The following is a 23,476-nucleotide window of genomic DNA, read 5'->3' on the forward strand; positions in this document are numbered from 1 at the left end:
CTGCAGGCTAAAGGACAATGCTGTGAGAGCATCCACTATAGGAGCAACATCTCTGAATACATTTAGGGTGGCAAATAGGGAATTTCTACCTATGGAAACATATAGACCTCAATGGCTTGAACAAAATCCTAGTTCTCAAACAGTTCTCATGGTGTCCTCTAATAGTTGAAAACAGTTTTCATGGTGGTCTTAGACTGAGCAAGAGCAATCACATGGTTCATACAGAAGGGGCTTTTACACCCACAGGGTGACATTTGCCACGTCCTTTTTCCAGTGTAACTTCTGGGTCGGACCAAGACACAATCTCTTCCCGTGGACCTGGAGGAAACCAAGATACGTCCAACCACATTGGATTGACACCACTAGCAGACTATACCCTTTCTCTTTCTTTCTATTTTGGATATAATACCTAAAAACCTCAAAAAAAAAAAAAAAAAAAAAAAAAAGAGTGTGATATAAAGAATGGCCCCCACAGGTTAATGTTTGACAAATGGAAAATATCTGCATATTAGTGCTGCTATCGAAGCAGAGATGTTGAAAGGCTCTGGTTCAGAGGATTAGAGAGATCTGGAAGTTTTGAAATGCTAGCCTTGCCCTCACCCACCACAGATTTGATTTAATGCCTACAAGCCAAATTAATGTTTACAGTATTTCATTTTTTGATGAAAAAAAAGCGCTATTATCTATTTTGTTATTTTATCATCAATCATTGAATTATTGTTGGGATTTTTTTTTATACATTCAACATCTTAACATAAATATCCTGGAATATAAAAATGTCTGATTTGTAGACTCTCACTATGAATAAATTAAGCTGGATTTATGAGACTTATGGTCTGTTCTTCCTCTGTTCTTTGGAGGGCTTTGTGAATGTGCAATGAGAGCTCTTATTTCTTATTATGGAATTTTATTACCACCGTGTAACTGAGTTAATATAAAAAGTATAAATAGGGATATGCGTTTGCTGGTGAGATGTTTTAATATGGAAAGGAGCATCTGAAGTTCAAAAAATATGAACTGAAGTACTGGCTGTATATCTTACTGTGTAAATGGAAGGAGAAAAAATTTCAAGAGCTAAAGAAAGAATGGAGTGTGTGGGAATTGTCCCCTAGGAAGGGGACAAAAAAAAAACATCTGAAGGCAGGAATTAGTATCTGGTTTGATTCTTTCCCTCAGTCATCATATCTTTTTTAAGAAATCTTGTTGTACTCTGCAACTGCATTTTAACAAACATCCTAAACTGCTGCAATTTCTTCATGTTACCTGCTGGTCTCCTGCACAAACTTTCATAAAGTGAAAGAAAATGTACAGAAAGCAAGAGAAGCTGGAAAGACTTAACAGACAGGATATTTTGCCTTCTAACAGCCCCTCTTTTTTGGTCATTGGTAACTTGGGTGATGGTATTCCACATAGACTTTGACCCAGGCAACAATGCTAACTCCCTTTTAAATGAAGAGAGGGAGAGAAAGATGAAATGCTGAGTGAAGAATTCTTCAACGGTATTTTAACAGCATCAAGACCATAAAGACACAGACAATGTCCAAGCACACAAATGAAGCAAAGGCAGAAGGCCATTACCAGCAGATGAGAACAGACCCAGCACAGCTGTGCCTAAAGAGACAGCAGCTGGAAAGGACTGAGGAGGCCACCAAAAGGGAGAACAGCTGGTGGAAAACAAAAACAAAACAAAACAAAAACGAACAAAAACCAACAGAGTTTTAAAGCAGGTCTACACGAACTGGCTTAACTGAGTGAAGCAGATGTAGGGTGTGGAGAGGAAAGAGTGTCTTGCAGGCTGCAGGGAGCCCTTTCTGGGCTGACCCTGGTTGAGGAGCAGCGATGGATGAAGGAGGGGAATGTGGATACCTTCTCAGCAGCTCTGCAGCCTTTGGACCCTAACAGTGAAAATCCAGTAGGAGGAGGTTGGACCCAAAAAACATTTTGGGTTTTCCTCTGAAACAGAAAGGACTGACTGAAAATGGCAGGAGACTGCAGTGACCAAAGGACAACTTGCTCTCAGTCCTCCTCACTGATTCCCCTCCATTCCTGACAACAGGATTTACTGTAGGAATGGGACAGGGACAAGCTCACAGGCAGCCGACTTTAAAGACCAATATTTTGGAATTGGGGTTCGTTGCTCTCTGCAAGGAGATATATAGCTGATTACATTTGTTACTGTCTTTTCTAGAGTTGAGAGAAGATGTCAGATCCAATTTCTTTTGGCCCCAAATCTAAGACCATAAGAGGTATTCTGAACTCAAGGGGCAATTTATTTAAGAGGTTAAACATCTTTTGTTGTATACAACAAAACTTTAATTTCCTGTTGTTTATCACTATTGTAAGCATTTTCGTTGCTTTGTGATATCAGACGGAGACCCAGAGAGTTATTTCTATATAAAGTTTCACTATGAAATCCAGTCAGATTAATGACTTTGGGGCCACTAGAGATTTACATAATTTATATCGATGACTTGCTAGTTAAAGTGTTTTACCAAATCAGGAAATAAATTGTAGTTTTGTAAAAATATCATAATTAAAAATTGACTTGTTGGCTTCAGGAATGTGCATGACGTTCAAGTGTGATGGATTGTTTTGCTCAATGAAAACTATAAAAAAATAAAATAAAACAGGAGAGACTTATGATGATAAAAAAGCTTATTTTTTATTTATTTATTTTTTTTTTCTTTTCTTTTCTTGGTGGTTACATTATCAATCTTTATATTGAGCCGAATGCTGCTTGCATTTCTTCTGTACATACTTTATTGACTTCTCTCTGACCAGTTGTGGAAAGAGAGCAATATTTTTATTATACTGAAGAAATATTATCACATTTAAAATCAAAACATGTGTTCTTCAACCAAGTATAAAACTTCAGAAGCTAGAAATCAAACCCTTGTTTTAGTTATTTCTTTAGCATGACATAATCACTCCAGAATTTAGCAAACTGTGATAAATCTTTCTGTTATAAAAACAGAAGGGAAGTTTTCTTGCTTCTCTTCACTTTAGCAGTCAAAATATTCAGATGGTGAATGTTATTTTTCTCTGGTTTGATTTGGAAAAAGCAATGAAGAAATATGCAAAGGGAAGCTGTGATATAAGACCGGCCTTGATTTTAGGTGCTTTATTTTTTTGTGTGCTTGTTGTTTGTTTGTTTGTTTTTTGTTGTTGTTAATGAAAATGGAATTCAGGGCTTCTCTTCTATAGAAAGAAGCCAAACTGCTCTCTGTATGGCTGCCATATTCCCCACGAAAATCAGCAGAGATGGAAAGGACTATTGGTCTTGAATTTAACATGGTACTGCATAGTTCATAATATGAGATCCCTATGTAAGGAATTAGGCAAACTCTTTCATTTTGTTTGGTATTAAACCAAATTCAGTTATTTAAGTAGAATACTGAGACGTGTAAAAGGACTGCAAAGTGTGAAGTTTTTCCTTGTCGCTACATTTAGAGATGAAACAAGAAATGCTTTCCTGCACCTTCATCCTGGAAATAGGGTGCTGAGGGGGACAAAATGTCCAAGCTCCCTCACCGCCCAGGAAAATACTGAGCAGGTGCTGGAAATAGCAGATGTTGGGATGGGGCAGGCTCTGGGCAGGAGGCAGAAAAGGAATGTCCTGGGATGGTGACGGATGGCATGACAACACCGAAACATTTTACAAAAAGCTCATCTTATGTATTAAAGCAAGAGAAATGAATCTGGTGGACAAATGTCTCTTATTTTTATGAGAGAGACTGTACAATTGCAGGAGCAGGGCAATGCTAGCTGGAGGCTTGTTCTTTTTAATCCAAGCCTTTCCTATAATGCAGCAGCTCCCTCACAGCAAGGGGCACTCTCTCATGATGAAATTACATGTTCAACAAGCTACGCCTCGCAGTCATGTAATATAATGGTTGTGCAACAGGGAGAGAGACATCTTTCTGATGCACCTTCATGAAATGGGTTTGAAATAAGTTTAGATCTGTATGCCAGATATCTGTGATAATAAAAATGAAATTCCCCTTAATGTCTATTTTTTTTTCCGAGCGTTGCAGTCCAAACCTCATTTGCTTCACTGTCTTACCTCATTAAAAGCCCTAAAAGAAGCCAAAACAGGGTGGAAGTTTCTGTGAGTAACAAAACTGTGAGATTAATGCAAATAGAAACACATGGAAAGATGTAAGTATAGCTCCTAGACGATGGCCACACAGTGTAAGTGGTGTGTTAAACCCAACAGACAGATCTTACACATCAATTGTCCTACAAATACTATTCTAATGACAGGTGCTGTTACTGCCAGCTCACACATTGCTTTGAAGCTTCACTTGGGTTTCAAATGGACAATAGCATGCTGATAATTTTTCTGGGCTTTTATTTCCCATTTCCCTGAATTATGGCAAAATTACATTGATAAAATCTTCCAGATGCCTTCTCTGAGTTTTAGAAATAAATAAATTGTTGGGTTTGCTTTTGAACTCACAACATAGATCACTAGGTCACCAGAAAGAAGAAAAACTTTGTATTTAATCTGGAATGCTTAGAAGTTTAGCCAGTGCTTTTCAGCTAAACTTTTATAAGGGATAATTTAGCTTTCCAAAACCAAGACAAATTATTTTTCTATAGACAGCAGGTATTTCCTACTAATGAAAAAGGTATTATAGCATGCCAATGTTAAAAAGAGAAAAAAAAAAAAAAGCTTGTGTGCAATTTCCCTCTCACATAATTGCATGGTGATGCTGAAAATACACCGTGAGGTGAAATTTTACTCCAAGCTAAAATAAGATGCTTGCTCTTCTGGTTTTGTAACCTGTGTTAGAAGGCTTGCTAATGTGGCACTATGGATTTTAATTTTTCAGTCTGGCTTATACAAAGCAGTGATGATTTTGGGGGTTAAAAATCCACCGCAATATCTTAAAGTTTCTATTTACTGAATAATATATTACATTTTTTTTTTTTTTCAGGATTTGTTCCAGCTCTGTGCTTGCACATCTTAGAAAATATATTGTGTGAGTTGGCCAGAGATTTTTCCAAGAGTGTTTAAAGGGACATCCTGCTCAGGTAGAAAAAAAGAATATTTTGCTACACTTTGGGGGAAGTGAATAAAGATAGCACAGGTGGAATTCAGCAGCATTTCAGGAAGAGTTTCACTTGGCATTATTTTCTTACTCTCTGTCCTCTTCTATTCCTTCTTTAGAGCTGTGCAAAGGCAAAGCTTCCCTGTGAATATTCAGCCTGTGGTCAGTTTGACTTCAGTGAAAACTGAGAACAACCCAAGCAACACCTCATTTAACAAAACACATGTACTTGTGCATTTTTCCATTAGTTTTATGCCCATCACAGGAGATGTTGTCACCTTGTAGGAGCATTTGGAAGTAGTAGAGCAGAGACCTGCTTATGCCTTGCAAAAATGCCAGGTTAGCTCCCCTGCCAGTGAACAGCAATACATATTGTTCCATGCTTTGTCTTGTCCCCTTCAGTCTAAGTAAAACCAACATTGTTCTCTCCCCCTGCCACCCCCCTCTGAATGTATATATTTTATAGCTAATGAAAAAGCTCAGGAAATATAACTGTCCCTCATATTGATTTTGCTTTTATATAGTGCCTTTTTCCCAAATGGATGCCAGAATGCACTCTTAAAATCAAACTATATAAAACAATAATTTCTGCCAGAATGGAAAAGCATGGCAGCAGCTAACGGAGCACTTTAGCTCTAGACAACACTTTAGGAAATTAAGGTGGTTTTAAGGAGCAGGCCCAAGGCCTTGAAGAGGTTAAATGCAACAGTTCGTGCAACAAAAAGCACAACAGCCCCCAGCTCTTTATACACTGAATTTATTGAAATATCTCCCCATTTAGCTGCCTGCTGTGTGCTGGTGGGTACCTGCTGCCCCCAGCTCCAGGCTTTAATTGAACTTTCCTGAGTTAAGGACTCCTTTGCCTTCGGTGAAATTAGGATTTTTGTAAAGAATAAATTAAGTTGTGTTTATCTTAATGCAAAATACCGAGTTTTCCTATGGCCTCTCTTAAGCACAAAACAATAGATGTTACAGGGTACTCCATGGCTTTCGTTTTTGAGAAGATGACCTTTGATTAAAAAAAAGGTTGAAAACCAACTCCATGGCTTTTGCTTTTGAGAAGACGACCTTTGATTAAAAAAAAAGGTTGAAAACCAGTGTGTTAGAACTTTGCTTCATAAGCACAAATGGGTATAAAATTTTTCTTTGTGCATTGCAGGGGACTCATAAACATATATCACTGAAATGTGATAATATGGAAATTTAATGTCCCTTCTATTTAGTTTGTTCATTCTTCTAAAAAGAGTGAGCATGGGTTTGAGCTGGTCAAGAACTTAAAGTGCTGGTTATTTAAAATGCTGTTAGTGAAACTGTTCATAGAAATGTGCACAATTTGAGAAGACCTGTACTTTTTTTTTTTTTTTTTTTTTTTTTTAAATAATAATTATACATAAGAGTATAGTTAGAGAATGAATAAACTTTTGGTCCATTAGAGCTACTTGCACCTTTACAGTAGACAAAGAAATAGGTGACTGACATCGAAGCCCTCATTCTAAGATGTATTTAATTACTAATAGAAAGTGAAACAGCTTAAGTAAGAGACCTAAAGATATTCTCCCCTGGCATAATCGATAGACCAGTTCTGAGGGCACTTGTCTGTGACAGAAGAGATTGATTCAGCTTCTGTGTACTAAAACACATCTTTTCTGTTGGAAGTGATTAACAAAACATAAGGCTATCAGTTAACACTTTGGGTTTCTCCCAATTTTGTCTCAGTGGGAAAGTAAATTTTTAAATTGTTTTCAATTGTTAAAGCAATCAGATAGAAAAAGAAAAAAAAGAAAAAAAATCCAACACGTTCCTGAGTAGATGAACAGAGGTTACTCAGTCTGCAGAAGTTTATCTTTGGAAGTCCTACAGTCTGAACACCACTATGCAGAAGATCACAGTGCGGAGTTGGGCTGTACCAGCTGTGAGCCTGGGGTGAAATTCAGAAGCAAGAATCCAGTTTGTGAGGGATATTTATTGTGACCTTTATCATTCCTTTCTGCATTTCTACAGCACACTGATTTTAGCAATAATCACATGAAGCATTGGTAACAGTGGTGCCCATGTTTTCAATGATTATGTACACACGTAGCCATCTATGCTGCCTTTTTGCAGGATTGCCCCATATTTTAATTTTATGTTCAGTTTAGCCACACTGAAAACTACATAAGTATTAGCATATGTTAAGATTGTCAAAGGCAAGGCTTATCCTTGCGTGCTGGCCAGTTTTAAACCTGAGAACCTCACTAAGCATTCTTCAGATCCCCTGTGCATCATTACCAAGGAAAGGTTTCTCAGCAAACATGCTTAAAGAAGCCAGAATAAAGTTGCCTGCTTTAAGGTTCTTAAATAACATAAAATAAAAATACACCAACAGCATAAAAAACAGACTTGGGAAGACAGCTTGTTTTCCAGCTAATCTTTATATATAAAAGTACTGTTTAGTGTCCCTGCCATCAACATTTCTGAGTGCTAAAGAAGCTCCTAACAGAACAGGTTTTGGACTTCATGAGTGTTTTTGTGCTTCTGTGTCAGATCCTTGGAGCTGAGAGTATTGAACAGGGACAAGGCAACAGGTCCCCTCATATCCCAACAGCTCTTAATGAGGGTACTTGGTATTCTCAGGAGGCAACCTGCAGGTTCAAGCCTAAAACAGAAGATGAAATTGTTTTGAAACAGCAGATGAATAATATTGTCAGCAGTGTATTAATGAAAGAAAGCATCTACACACCCATGCAAGGAGTGCAGGTAATAGGAAACAGAACAAAAAATGTTTGTGGGGAAGAGACATTATGAAACAGCAGGAATAACTGTGGGTGATTTTCCTGACTAGAATATCAGCTATTGGGAAAAAAAAAAAAAAAAAAAAAAAAAAGCACACACACACACACACACACAAAAAAAAAAAAAAAGAAGAAGAAAGAAAGGAAAGGAGGTGAGTAGTAGATTGATGATTTAAGTTAAAGCTATTTGTATTGCAAGGCAGCGATCATGGCAAGAGGAGAAAATAGTTATAAAATTCCTCTGGGAGATATATAGCTCATGCTGGGATTACAGTCTGCAGCTCAGATACAGCTACCCTGAAGAACACCTGTATCTTCAAGCTTTATGCCCTCACACAAGGTCAGGGATTAAACTGAAATTCAGCCCTCTAAACTCTATTCTGACTGCTTCCACAGGGCCATAGTCTTTGATGCCTTCTCAGGAGCCATATTACAGAATCACAGAATCACAGAATCACAGAATTTCTAGGTTGGAAGAGACCTCAAGATCATCGAGTCCAACCTCTAACCTAACACTAACAGTCCCCACTAAACCATATCCCTAAGCTCTACATCTAAACGTCTTTTGAAGACTTCCAGGGATGGTGACTCCACCACCTCCCTGGGCAGCCTGTTCCAATGCCTCACAACCCTTTCAGTAAAGAAGCTCTTCCTAACATCCAACCTAAAACTCCCCTGGCGCAACTTTAGCCCATTCCCCCTCGTCCTGTCACCAGGCACGTGGGAGAACAGGCCAACCCCCACCTCTCTACAGCCTCCTTTAAGGTATCTGTAGAGAGCGATAAAGTCGCCCCTGAGCCTCCTCTTCTCCAGGCTGAATAAGCCCAGCTCCTTCAGCCGCTCCTCGTAAGACTTGTTCTCCAGGCCCCTCACCAGCTTCGTCGCCCTTCTTTGGACCCGCTCAAGCACCTCGATGTCCTTGTAGCGAGGGGCCCAAAACTGAACACAGTACTCGAGGTGCGGCCTCACCAGAGCCGAGTACAGGGGGACGATCACCTCCCTAGCCCTGCTGGTCACACTATTTCTGATACAAGCCAGGATGCCGTTGGCCTTCTTGGCCACCTGAGCACACTGCTGGCTCATATTCAGCCGACTGTCCACTATCACTCCCAGGTCCTTCTCCGCCTGGCAGCTCTCCAACCACTCATCTCCCAGCCTGTAGCTCTGCTTGGGGTTATTACGCCCCAGGTGCAGGACCCAGCACTTGGCCTTGTTAAACTTCATGCAGTTGACCTCAGCCCATCGGTGCAGCCTATCCAGATCCTCCTGCAGAGCCTTCCTACCCTCGAGCAGATCGACACACACACCTAACTTGGTGTCATCTGCAAACTTACTGAGGGTGCACTCAATGCCCTCGTCCAGATCATTGATGAAGATGTTAAAGAGGAATATTGTAAAGAGGATAAAGAGGATATTGTAAGGCTGTAACAGACCTTTACCTCTGCAAGATGTGTTGTGGCAGGTCCCACCACTGGAGGATGAGCAAAATGCACCTTGGCTCCAGAGTGGGAGAGCTACGAGCTGTTCCAGCTCTCCCAGAATGACTATTCACAGTGCTGTGTTAGGGATTTTCACTACAGGATGAATTGAAATAACTAGTCCAGGAAAAGACCTGAAAATTGTGTGAAATTGGAGGGTTTCTTTGCTAAACAATTGTGAGACTTTTGAAGGATATGGTAGGAAAAAAAGAGCCTAAGTGCTTCAGGAATGTAATGGGATGTATGTGGCTGAGTCCCACAGGCACTTAAAAGACTTTCCATTGGACAAAAACACAATTTTTGTGGTGGCTGTGTACTACCTAAAGTAGAAGGATAGCTTCCTTTTACTTTATACTGCTTTGTATACAATCAGAAAACGTATTTAGCACTAAAAATTGAGTGGCCACTACATTAAGGTAGGAAATAGACTCAATTTCCTTTATATTTCTTGCAAAAGGGAAACAAGGAATTAATTAGATTTCACCCTGTTTATGTCTTTGTTGCCAGCTCTAATCTTAATATCTATTAAAAGAACAGACCAAATGGCTCTGGGAATTTATATATATACATATATATATATAATTTTTTTTTTTTTCCTCTCACCCATTAAGAAAAGAATAGAGCCGATGATAAGGTAGCCTGAGTGAATCAAAGCTTCTGCGTTGAGTTATTGAGGGAGGTTGAGTCACGGTCAACTAATTTTATAACATAGTCATAGCTGATTATAAAGCAAATAATTGGTACAAGAAGACAAAGAAGACTATTAAAAATAATCTCTGAAAGATGTTTTCAAGTCTACCTGTTTCAATAGCTGGACCAGATCAAAAATAACATAGCTGACTACTGCAGTGAGGTCTAATAATGCTACTGCTAAAGAAAATTTCAATTACCAAATTACCAATAACAAAATGTTAGCTTAGCTAATATATGAACTAATGACCAAGTTTTATCTCAACTTTCTCTTCATATAGGTGTCCAGAAAACCAATGAGATAAAATCCCATGAAAAATTTGCATGACAGTCTAACATCAGTAAAATACTATTTTAAATGAGATGAGAAGCAAGCAGGAGATGACACAATACAGGCTCTTTTCTGTAAAGGAATGGTTTAGTTCAGATTCCAAGCTTTTCTCCTCTTTTGCCATTAAGTTCATTATTAGAACTATTAGTTTGGGATTTTCCCTCTCTCATCATTTTGTTGTCTTCTAGATTTTAGCCATAGACTTCTTGCCTTCTGCGAGTAGTGAACATAAGTTAAGTGCAATTTGATCAGCTATTTAAAAAACAAAGTGAGTCTGTGAGTCCAGGACATGAAATGTTATACTATATCTTATTAGCATAAGGAAGAATTAAAGTTGTGGTGTCCACCAGTTCTTGGAAAGTGCAAGAGCCACTGAGCTGACAAGGCATTCGAAAGACACTACATGAGGGACCATTTACTGTAACTGTCAACACACAAAGCTGTCAAGGGACAGTTGAGTTGTAAAATGCTTCAGCTACCACATGAGATGCATTACATTGTTGCAGTATGCAGATAAATTGCTATCCAGCTCATGGAAGCTGCTTTGTGAACAAAATAGGGGAATAAGATAAACTTGTTCTCAATCGATGAATAATATAAAACCAGGAAAAAGAGCAGAGCAGACTACTACAATCCCTCAACGATATTAGGCAATCAATTTTTTGCCTTTCATTACGTAGAATATTCCCTTGTGGCTCTCCGTGGATGCCATGCAGTGTGAATACAGCAATCAAAGTAATAGACTCTGGAATAATCAAAATAATATGTGTCAGAAAGAAGCAAATGAGTACATACATTAATTAAGTAAATCTCCTAAGAGATTAACACAGAAAAGTCTTTCCAGAAAAGCTGTACAAACAATTGCATGCACTAACACATGGTTATACTTCTGTTTCAAAGTCAGATAAAAAATATTCCTTGAACTAATCCATTTTTTTTGTTTCTTTAGGTTTCACCATAAATAACTTCTGTTCAGAGCAAAACACATAGTGTAGCTACCACAATGAAATTAATAAAGGTCATAACTGAAAGCAAACTGCACTGTTTTGTGAAAACTTAAAAAACATTGAACAAGCAATGTTGTTAACTAAGCATTTAAGACCATCCATTCTTGTGGATATCCACTTTTGGAGCATCAACAACATCCAACATTAAACCTCCAACTGTGAAGTGACAAGATAGATACTCAGGAACAAACTAGCCAAAAAGTTAGAATGAACACAGGAATCTCCAAGAAAACAAATTTGCAGACAAAAATCAGAGAAGTCTGACTGCCTTCAGAACACTTCCCAGCAAATTATTTGAAGGGGTTTGGTACAAACCCAGTAAATAGCCCCAAATAGTATCTCACACAATATTCTCAGGCTTTTGAAGCTGCAAGTCTAAGTTACAAAAAAATGGAGGAAAGCTATTGGAAAGCTTTCATTCAAGAGTGCTTTCCAAAGCTTGCTAATACAGCCAGAAATGTTTTGTTAGGCTACAGATGTGGTCTAGAAAGAACTAGGAAAATAAATAAATAAATAAATCAGTATCTAATGAGGTTAGTGCTGGAATTATTTTTGTCTTCAATTATTCTGTATGCTGAAATACATATAGCACTTTGGAAGTTATTGCATCCTTTCCTGATTGAAATCAAAGGAGATCTGGGAGCAATTTCATGTTTTGGTCAGCTGAGAAATGCCAAGAACTTTGAATACAACAAGGAATACTTTGTGTCCCCTTGAGTTTGTGTGTGCAGCTGCTTGAGTTTACAAGGAAGATGAAGGAGGCTTCAGCATTTCTGTTGCACTCCTATTTCCTACATTGGCCTTTGTTTCAGTTATGAGTTGTGCTGCAGTTAACAGGGTTGGGCTGTGACTCTTGAGGCCTCGGTGCACATCCCAGATCTGCCAAAGGATTTTCTGCATGACCTTGAGCCACTTCACAACTCTATCCTATCTGTAAAACAAAATGATGATGCTTCCTCTCTGCAGCAATTTGTCTTGTCAATTTAGGAACAAACACTGATTTGTCTTGACTTCTTGCAGCTCCTATTGATTGCAAAGGAAGCTAGACGTATGCAATACCTCTTAGTATTTGGAATTTGGAGACAAAATAACTTTGAGGAACTGGACCATTAAAGTAAACATTTTGCCCATGAATGTCCTACACGGTTATGAACAGTGTCTAATAAAATGATCCTTGATTTTAGTATAGGGTAGAGTAATAAATAGCTCTTAAGTAGTTTAAAGAGCATAAAGATTTGGCAGGTCAATGGGAATTGGCAAATCCTTGAGAGGCAGCCCTCTCATACCAACCATGTTTTGTAAGCCTGTATAACTTTGAAAATAACCATTAATTTTCATCAGCAGATTGGAAGGCAAATGTGTGAGCTAAAAATAGTTTCTCTATCAAATCTCAAAGTCCTAAAATCCAGAGGGGACATAATGATGTTGCTCAGGAGAGTCACAAACACTTTCATTATAAGGTGGAAAAAGTTCCCTCACCCCCAGAGGGTAACAGCCACACTTTTTTTGCCTTCCTCATAAAAGAACTATCCCTGCAGTAAGGATAGCACCATTGTCTTTCAGGTAAAAGGGAAAGGAATGTAAAAGTTATCAGCAAACAGAAATTGCTGTACAACCCCCACTACTAACTCTGCTTTGACTGCATGTAATCAGATTTCACTCTCGAGTTGAGCACAAACTGGATTAATTCCAGGCAATAAGGCCAATGGAGTAACCTGATGTTGACAAAAACTTAAATAAGAGAGAAATAAAATATTACCTTGTAAACAGTTTTTGATTATTAAGAATAATACCAAAAGAGAAACATGCTATAAAAGTTGTTCCTTTCCCTTTGGCAGTTGTTACTGTTTATTTGTCATGGCCAGGGAGTCTTGGGTTTACTGCTGCAGGAAAGCATTCAGCAGGGTATGCAGGGTATTTTTTGTTTGCACAGTGCTGTAAATGTCCTTTGCACAGAGTGAAGACATGGAGACAGAATAATCCCAGTGTAATTTCTAAAGTCACTGGAATGTCCCTGACCAAGCCCGCTCATGGCTGAAGAGTTTGATCCCTGCAAGCTGTTTCCAGGCCAAATGCCCCAGGGCTTCCCTGGGGGTATTTGCACCCCTCCTGTGCTTGCAGTACCAGAGGCCTGGGGCACCAGAGGAGTGCTGGGAGTCTGGATGCTGGTGGCAGAGGGTATTTTGGGTCTGAACAGGGGGTTGGCTTCTGCAGCAGGTGTATGAGACAGGGAAAACTCCTGAATATTTTGAAATACTCCATCTGAAATGCTCATGATGAAATATTTTCTCAGCTCAACTAGGTTTTTGCTTAATTCCCATCTCAAGTAGTTTTTTGCTTAAAGCACAGAAGGTTCATGGCACTTGGATTTGACACGAGAAGCTCAAAAGGGAGATCATGGGTTGCTCATGCTTTGTACACAAAGCAGATTACATACTCTGATTTTCATTTCACTTTTTTAGGGAAAACAAGACCATGGTTTACAACATTACAAGACATACTGATTTTTTTTTTTTTTTTTTTTTTTCAAGTTACACTATTCTCATTTATTTCCTAATCAGATCATTCAGCTCATTTGAGAATTCAATATCTTTTCCCACTGGCTGTAGGCACCCAGCCTCGCTGCCCTCACCATCCTCTCTCTTCCCCTTTTCCTTCACTTCAGGATACACTCAAATCTTTTCTTATCTGTTTCAGATTTGAGGAAAATCCACAGGAGTGAAGTTGGAACCAATTAATTGTATCTGATTTTACTATATATGTAACACCCAGCAGTGTAACTCCAGTAGGTTTTGTGAGCTTTGATGGAAGGTTTGTGCCTTTACATGAAACTCATATCCAAATTCAAAACTTTTCCAATTGCACATTATGAAAAGGCTCCAAAGAGGATGGGGAGCAATTCCTTCTCAATGGTGGTTGCAAGCAGCTATGTATTTTAAGATAAATACTTTTTTTTTTTTTTTTTTTTTTTTTCTAAAATACTTGCATAAAAAAGCTATTGTCTTTTTCTTTTGATTGACTTATTTACAGAATTATATCTCAGAAAAGTCTGACAAGCTGTGTTGTGTCAGCCCTCCCACATCTATGACTCACTGAGTTGCTTTTTTGCCTGATTCTTTACTTAATCTCCTACCACAGAGCAGCTATGGATGTTATTGCTAACCCTTTTATGTTCTTCAGTCACAAGAAAATATGTAAAACCCCAAATAATGTGAATACCTGTAGTCACTGAAGTCTTCATTCCCTAACATAAGACTGCAGAAGATGATAAAATTCTTCATTGGTCTTTAAAAGACTTTTTCATCTTTGTCTCCCTCTTAATGAGGCATCTGCAAAAAGCTGTTTGGTCAGACGTTCCTTATTCATAGTTAAATTCTTATGGGATTAGTAGATTTGTTATACTCAGAGTACAAAAGTAAACAGCATATGGCTCTGTTAATATCCTTATAATGTCACTGCACAATCTGTCAGAATGTAAACTTTTTTGAGCAGTTTTCCTTTACTTTGAGTTCACAGTATGGAAAGAAGGAAAAAAAAAAGAAACAAGTTTTAAGAATTCTTCTGCATCACCTGAGAGACAGGAAGCTATTTTCTAATCCTCGTATTCCCCCCTTAATAAGTATGTTTAAGAATAATGCCTTCAGTAACATAAATACAGTGAAAAGCAGTTACTTTTTTACTAGGAGTTAAAAGGTCATTTCCCCTTGATGAAAAGCTTGTTCTATCAGATAAGTAGCTGCTACACTCCATAACACTGGCAACCCTTCAAAAGGTTTCAGAAATTAAAGGCATTGTTTGAAGATAAAGGCGGTAAGGTCATATGCCTTGTGTTTAGTCCTGCAAACCTTTCTGGGTAACCCTTTGATATTCAAATGAAGAGTGCTTTAAATTGTGTTATCTTCATATAGCTAATGAGTGCTGGCTGACAATCACCTCTAAAACTAGCTAAAACTCTACTGAAATTAAATGTTGTAAATATTGCAACATATTTCCATTAAGAGGGAGTGCCTCCACAGAGTTTGCTGAGGTTATATCCATAATCACTGACAGGACTACACTTCGGTCCTATGGCTTTTTTTTTTTTTTTTCTTTTTCTTTTCTTTTTTTGGGTTTCGTTTTTTTTGTTTGTTTGTTTGTTTTGTTTTGTTTTTGTTTTAACTCTGTTTTTACTAGTTGAATAATGTCTAACATGATTTTCAGTATATTGCTGCAGTGGATTAATAAAGCAGCATAAAGAAACTACATATGTAAAATCTATGTCCTCTACGAACCCTATGCTGGAGTGAAACAAGCCTTAAAATTAATGTATACAGTAAGAGAAAAATTACTCATGAACTTTTTACTGCCAGAGACTATATAGCTGTGTATTATTATATGTGCAATTAACTAATCTACAATAGTGCTCTGATATACAGTGCATATACATCTTTCCTTAGAGGAATAGATCCTGATTTTAAAGCTTTTTCTTCTTTTATGATTCATTTCATATATTCCATTTATGGGAAAACATTATGATTCTTCTTAAATCTCCTGAAATTTTTTAGTAAGAAGTAGGAATCTTCAGAGGTTTGCAATTTCTCTATTTAAGATAATAATAATAATAATAATAACAACAATAACAATAAACATCCTCTAAAGGACAATAAACATTGTTTGCTACAAGCATGCCTGGTTATCACTGTGACCTTCTTCATTACCTTAGAAGTTGTTTATTTTAACCTTACTTCCATTCTATTTTGGTGACGCTTTCTAATAATAGCCCTCTATCTAAGCCACATTCAATAGTGAATGTAAACAAGATCATCTCAGTTTAAAATACACATGAACTCTGTCCCCCAGATGACTATCAAATAATTAAAAAGTAAAAAATCCTTACCTAATGGAGCTGACTCACAGCTAATGGCCAACAAGGGAATCCAGCAGAGGTAGGCAACAAGTTGGAGATGCTGGTGGAAAGGTAAGGGCTGCTGCATATTGTCCAAAACAGCTTTTATCCACGCATCTGCAGTTGCTTAGAAGTTAACTTTTGAAGTTCTAAACTTTGCAGGAAAAGTCATCAGACTGCCTTCCTGTTTCAGATTTCTTTCTTTCTTTCTTTCCTTTTTTTTTTTTTTTTTTTTTTTTCTTTCAATCCACTCTCTTGGAGAGGGCTTAATGTGTCATTAATCCCAGAATTTCCAAGAGGGAAGTCCTCCAGCTATACACAAAGCACACACACACACACACAGAGGAGCCGAGAGCATGTGTCCCTGCAGCTGCTTTCCGTGCAGCTGCTCTGATTTACACACTCCATAACACACCCGCGCACACATGCACACATGGAGGGTGAGAACAGCGTGTACAGCCAGTATGGGTGGTAGCAGGTGATTTTGGAGAAACTGGGGCTGTAAACCAAACGTGCTTGCTCAGCAACAAAGCAGACAACACTAACTTCAGATTATTGCAGTCATATCTGACATCATGTTTATGTGAGAGGAGTGTAAAAATGTTAAAATATAAGTACGCAAGTACTTTGCTTCCCACTTCAGGTTCCTGGAGGCTGCATTTATGCAAACCTGTTGCAAAAGTGCTCTGTGCAGCACCAGCAGCAATCCTGAAGGTTTTTGCCCTGAGTTGATGCATCATTGCCTGGTATTTTAGAAAACAGTCTTTTGCTACTAAAATAAAGTGTGGCAGCATTTGGTCTGTCAACCCGTCAAGAGAAATGAGGTGTGCGCTTCAGAAGGTTGGCACACCAGCAATAATAACAGAAATGGAAAATAGAAGCAAATGGCACTGAAAGAATTCAATCATTCATGTTTTTCCATAATGTTTTTTCTCAAGTTTTGTCTCATTTGAAAGTGCCATGTTACTATAACACGACACTTTGAAGAATGTTTATTGTAAGGCAATGCATATTGACAGCTTAATGCATGATATGAAGAATTTGCACTTGCATCACATGCTCCAATATTCATGGTGTTTTGTTTAGAATATATTGTATCTCCACCCAATGCTCAGTGTTTTCCATACCTGCTAGCACTCCTTTTCTTTGACTTGTCAAGTTTGATTATTTTGTGTCTGCTTGTTTAAGTGAGGATATTGTGAATTACCTGATGATACTGTAATAAAGAAGTCTGTAAACATTCCGCTCACATCACTGTGAGCAACATTTCCTTTAAAAGCATAAATAGAACCATTAAAAATATTTTACAGTACATCCATGGAGTTTCAAATGTTGTTCATTTGGCTTAACTACGTCCCTTGAGAAATTTTATCACTGGATTCTTTGAGACAAATATAGGTTATCTAAGAAGAAGCTTCTAAAACTTTTTTGTCTTAATTTTGATTATGGATTTTGATGTTGTAAAATTGCTGCTTAGAACATTCTAATTGAATTAGCAGTTTCACAGGCCTAAGTTATAGCCCTATAAGTCCTTGTGAGTCTTTCCATTGATTTTACTGACCTTTAGATTGTATTTCTTCAAGCTCATTAAGACTTTAAGACTCCATATCCAGTCATTCTGACGTGTTTTTGTTGTTGTTGTTGTTTTGTTTTGTTTTGTTTTCCCTAGAGATCCTTATCCATTTCCTTAGAACAAATATATGAAAAATGAAAAAAAAAAATCCAGTTTATTTTAAACAGGACACAATTTTCATTTCACCTTTACACATCTTTCTCAGTTAACGCTTGAATTCAGCTGTGGCAGTCTCTATGGGTCTGACGGGACTAAATCTTCTTTCAGTCTAAGCTTTGGCCTAAAAATCATAGCTCTAAAGTTTAACTTCAGGGGCTCATGAAAATGACTGAAATTTGTTGTGGAATTGGTTTTATTCTTCTGAGGAAAATATTGGCAACCAAAAGCAATTTATAGCAAACTGAGAGAGCTTTCCACAAACAATCTAGCCTTTATTGGTCTTTTGGATACAGGAAGAAAAAGTATCCACTCAAAAAAAGAATAAGTGGAAGATATTCAGGATGTCTTACAACAGGGGAAAAGGGATATTTAGGTAATCTTGCTTATCCCTTTGCCTGTTGTCTTCTTAAACCGGTTTGAATCAGGGGGAGCCTTTGAAGGTGGCTACTGCTGGTAAAGATTAGATGAAATTTCCCATTGTCCCAGCCACCAAGTTTCCCTGGGCTGGATATGGCACCCTTCAGTTCAGGAAGACAAAAAACTCCAGGTCAGACAATTAAGTGTAAATATTCACCATCTCTCAGTATCCTAGCTCAATACAGACCTTACCAAAGTTAGAAAAATAATGAACACCTCTCCCTCACCAAATATTAATCCAGAAAACCATGGGAAACTAAAGCCATGGAGAACTTACATAGAAATATTGCAGAATGCTCTCACAGTCTTGACACCATTAACCTCACTAAGAGGAAAAACTAAAACTCCCCAGAAAGTCGTGAACACTTGAAACAATTAGCTTCACTGTCTATACAACAAGACAACACATCATTGAAGACCTTACACCAGTCCCTCTTGTATTACATTCATTTTGAATGGTAGGGATGAATACAGGGAGTTAAAACCAGCCAAAAGTCACAGCTGGGAGCTGGCAGCAGTATTTCAGGCTTGGCCAAAAATTGTTTGATGGTTACGCATGTTAGGTGTTCAGACCTATTCACTGTACAAGAAAGAAACTGTTTGCCTGAAACATCCCACTCGGCGAGCTGGCGTTAGCAGTGCTGGGAATTGGCTGGAGGAGCTGTGTTGATGGGGCTGGAGGGGACGAGGCAGCCCACGGGGATGTGGCAGAGGTGAGAGGAAGGCGGTGGGAAGAGTATTAAGAGCAGAAAGCTTTTTGAAGCTTTTCTATTTTGCTTCAGATGCAGAACCAAACTTCAGGATGGGAGTGAATGATAACATAATAAAAATGCAAATACTTCGGACACCTCCAGAGATCCGACTTTCTGACACTTTGTTCCAAGGGTGAAATGCTCAGGCTCCTGAGTCAGTGTAGGAGGATGGTTACGAGTTGCATGCAGAAGGGCTGGGCAATAGTGAGGCTTTGAGGGATAAATCCTATCACTCAAGTATCTGTTCAATGTTACGTGGAAGTATCTGTCTACCTGGATGACCCAAGAAAGAGATGAGAGAGGAATAACTCATTTCTCTTCCCAAAAGCTGAGTGGGGCTAGTACTTTCCTTTTGTTCTCAAGCCAGCAGACAGATGTACAGTCCTTTTAAGCCCTGGTACTCATTAGAAACTGATGTAAAAGTGACAGCCCAGTATTATTTCTTTCTGTTTTCTACGAGGAGTATCTTCACTATAGGGCTGTCCCTTGGGGTTGCTTTCTAGGCATAGAAGAGATTTATTATTCATGGCTGGCAAAGAGAGCATGACCCTGCAAGTACACACACTTTCTTAGCAAGAATTTGCTTCAGAGAAAAAAGACATTCATTTAATAGTATAACACTTTCTGCAAGTCTGAATTTACTCATACCAAAACCCTTCTCTGTGCATTTCTGTTTGTTTTATCTGAGAGAAAATACCTGCCTAGTCCAGTGACAAGAAGTAAACTCCCTGCACCCATTGATATGGGATGGCCATGTTCAATGACTTGCAGCCCTTTCTACAGTTTCAGAGAGGGTAGAAAGGTCAGCATAATGGACTTTAACCAAGTCCTAGCAGCCTAAAGCAAGTGATCTACCCCCCAGGATGTTGCAAAAATGGTTGAAAAGGAATTCAGCTCTGGAATTCTCCCTCTCTGCTCCCATTTCTGTTAATCATCTTTTTCCATATACTTTAGAGAAATGCCCAGCACCCTTATAACTGAAGTACAGTACCCACTCACTTTTTTTAACCCAACTACTCCTTACCTCACCACTGTTTCATGATTGAACAGGCCGATGAAACTAAATGGGAAGCACTTCATCTCATCTTGTGCCAAGTTTGGGGTAATAAACAATTGGAGACACAGTGATTAGAGCTTGAGCTTTCCTCTGTTTTGTCATCTAGTGTACAACAGACCTTTCACTTAACAAAAGTGCATTCATTTTCATGAATCTGATTTTTCAGAATATAATACAAGAAGCAGTACATGTAATTTACAGGACCAAGCTCTTCACTTAAGTGAGAATTAACTGCCATTTTTAGGGTAATAATTAATTACAGAAAAACATATCCTCTTTTGCACAGCTGGAGTGTGGAGAGTGATTTGTACATTCAGGCATTTAATGTGTTTATCTGTCAGTTTATAATGCCCTTCTGGGAGAACCCTGATGCCTTTCAGCACATCGTTCCTCATTAGCTGGTGGGCCAAAATATGGATGTTCAGACTGTAAAGAAGAGATAAGCTGAAGAAACCTCATTACTTCTATATTTGTAAGGGTATAGAGAGAATAAGTGCTTAAGCTCTGAGACAGCATGAGTGAACCTCTTAGAGAAATTAAATCAGTTCCTTCTAACTATGCTGCTCCTTGAAATGGACCTAGGTTGGATGGGATCCCTGACCTGACCTGGTACACCCATACTTTGGAGTTCTCAGCACACATCTCTTTAACTCTGCTTGCCGTTTTGCCATGCATGTTGCCCTGGCCATCTGAACTTCATCTGCGTGCAGTGTGCCCTTAAATTTGGAGCATGCACCATCTCAGAGGAACTGTGTCACCAGGGCAGGTGAGCTCTACAGGATGAGCCTACAAGCCTGTGAGCGCTAGGACACAGTTATCAATGAGACAGGTATTCTTCACAGGAGTTCCTTACTTTACTGGAAAATACCAGGCTATTGCAGAGATACATAATATCTGTAATACATCTCTGATTCAGAGTGCCCTAAAGCTAGCAGAATGATTAGCTAACATCTAGCAGAATGATTGTCATTGCTCAGCAGCTCCATACCAAAAGGGACTTTTCTATGTAAAGATACTGGCAATTACCCAATACTAATAAAAAGAAGACATCAATGTTCAAACTGTGTATGTTGGAACTGGCTGGGGATTTCTGATCAGAATCTATTTTCAGAAAACAAACAAACAAACAAACAAACAAAAAACCATAAAATTTCCACAAAATCAGTAGAAAATATATCAATTTGTTTAGAAATCTTTCTCATCCTTAGATCTTAGAAGTATTTGTTTCATTTTTTTTGTGTGCGGATCTGGTGTCTGAATGGTTTTATCCTCCACAGGGAAATGATTCAGCTTCCATGAACATCTGTTGTTCAACTTAGGTGAAATGGAATACTTGATTGAAAGAAAACAACCAAACAAAAATGTACACAACTGCACACACACAAAAAAATAATAATTAAAAAAAAAGTCACTTTCACTCTGATTGGTTTTCTGTAAAATTAAGGTGAATAAGCATGGAAGCATTACAATATTCTCAAATAGCAGAAATTCTCAAAACACTTTTACCTTGGTGGATTAGTCCAGTAACACAAAATATAGTTGGGAAAAGCAATTGGACTTCTGATGAACATCTTTGCCTGGTCTCCCAAAGTCTTTCCTCGACTAGAAAGCAAAAAGAAAGTAAAGAATTGCAACTCATAACACTGATTATGGGCAGATCACACTAATCCAAAAATCACTGGTACTCAGAATGGCATTTACCAGGAGTTTCTTATCAGTGTTAGCAGCGTAATGGCATGCAGTGGAAAGGTGCTGCTCCTATTTTGAATCATTTCATTCCACCTATTTCTGGAATTTTTCTTTGTTTGAAGAAATCAAAATCTTAAAGGTGACCAGTGTAGTGTGAAAATCTCCAGATCTTCCAGCTAGAAGTAATAAGGAGAATCAGTAATAATAAAAAACACCAGGTTTAATAACAAAAGGTGGGAATTTGGCTTGGGCTAAAACCAGCATAAAAGTGGCATTAAAACTCTGACTGTCCATATATCTGTCATCTCCGCTTTCATCTTCCATTTCCAGCTTGACCTTTAAAATTTGATCTTATAAGGGGATCTATGTAAGCAGATGTGTTCAAAGAAGGCCCAATTACTGTGAGGAGCCTTGGCAGGGCTGCTCTGCAACAGACCTGGTGGTTGCTTCTATTTCTTCAACACAGATGTTGCCTCTTCAAGCCTTTAGATTGCTGAACAAGTAAGTGATGCTGGGGGTCAATAAAAACCATCATAGCTGTAATGAAAATACAATATAAATAGTATCAAAATGTAAAATATGACTATCTAGTGGGTGAATGAAAATAAGTGGCAGAGAAATGGGTGTACTATAGTATAGATCAATCCCCTAATTTGATTTAATATCTTTTCTGCATTCATTTGAAAAAGAAATTTATTTATTTATTTATTTATTTTTTCCAGAGATGATAGGCTTATCTAAGTATTAATGGGAATATTCATCAGTATCAGATTAACTTGAAAGATTAAGAGACAAGGATCACAGAATATTTAATAAGGACAGTTAGATTCCTCCATAGGATACTCCCAGTAGTTTTAGGGTCTCTGAGAGGTCTTGTAGAAAAAAAAACTCACTGCACTGCTATTGATGAAACCAAGGAATATCAGCCTAGTTTTCCAATTCCCCCTCTTTCCTGCCACCGGTCACATATACAAACAAGAAATGGGTTTTAATAATTTTGTTGAAACATTTGCAATGGAACAAGTAAGGGTTTTATTTCAAGCTTCAGTAACATGTGTTTTACTCTATAACCTTATCAGAGTAGGTTGCTTTGGAAAGGACAGAGATTTATTCTGAAACATTTTTCTTTCATCTCTTCATAGTTCTGTTGATGATTTTAAATGTTTGTGCTATTGGTACTTACATACAGTAAATGATAAATGATATATTACAACAACTGTATGAAGCTGAATTGCTTTTTTAGTGAATTTAGTGAATTTATTGCCTTGAAAGGTAACAGATTGATAGTACTAGTGAATTAAATCTTCTCTTTATCCCCAGAGCAAGTATAATATGGGCATTACAAATATTTTTCAAACCTATAAATCAGCCATGGCACCTGAACTATCATCCAAAGGGACCTGTTACTCCCTGCTTTTCACTTTTGCTTTTTTCCTAAAACTTCTTCCTCTAGGGATTTTATAGGATACTTCAACTGCGGGGAACAAAAGTGCAGTGGTACAGCTTATGAGATTCACTTTTCTCTGTCAAACAGTAATTATCAACTTCGTATGGTAGAAAAGGTATGTGGGGAATGTCACTTGGTGGTTAGCAATGCCTTGGAAGGTGGAACA

At 38.1% G+C, this 23,476-nt stretch overlaps 1 protein-coding gene and 1 long non-coding RNA gene across 5 annotated transcripts in view; one reads left to right on the top strand and one right to left on the bottom strand.

Moving 5' to 3' along the window:
- The window catches only part of LOC118169747 (von Willebrand factor D and EGF domain-containing protein-like), a 177,432-nt gene extending 160,819 nt beyond the window's left edge, over positions 1 to 16,613 (bottom strand). For 2 of the 4 annotated variants that reach the window (XM_035331308.1, XM_035331311.1), the window contains exon 1: positions 16,208 to 16,613. In XM_035331308.1, the coding sequence (XP_035187199.1) occupies positions 16,208 to 16,304 (97 nt within the window). In that variant the 5' untranslated portion in view covers positions 16,305 to 16,613. Of the gene's footprint in view, positions 1 to 14,550; positions 14,645 to 16,207 lie in introns of those variants that run through there. The other 2 variants (XM_035331312.1, XM_035331309.1) reach the window with 2 other exon arrangements.
- Positions 1 to 23,476, top strand: part of LOC118169748 — a 188,960-nt gene that overhangs the window by 139,968 nt on the left and 25,516 nt on the right. The gene's annotated exons all lie outside the window — the stretch shown is intronic.

This window comes from Oxyura jamaicensis, chromosome 7 (genome assembly GCF_011077185.1).
Source record: "Oxyura jamaicensis isolate SHBP4307 breed ruddy duck chromosome 7, BPBGC_Ojam_1.0, whole genome shotgun sequence".
Classification (NCBI taxonomy): domain Eukaryota; kingdom Metazoa; phylum Chordata; class Aves; order Anseriformes; family Anatidae; genus Oxyura; species Oxyura jamaicensis.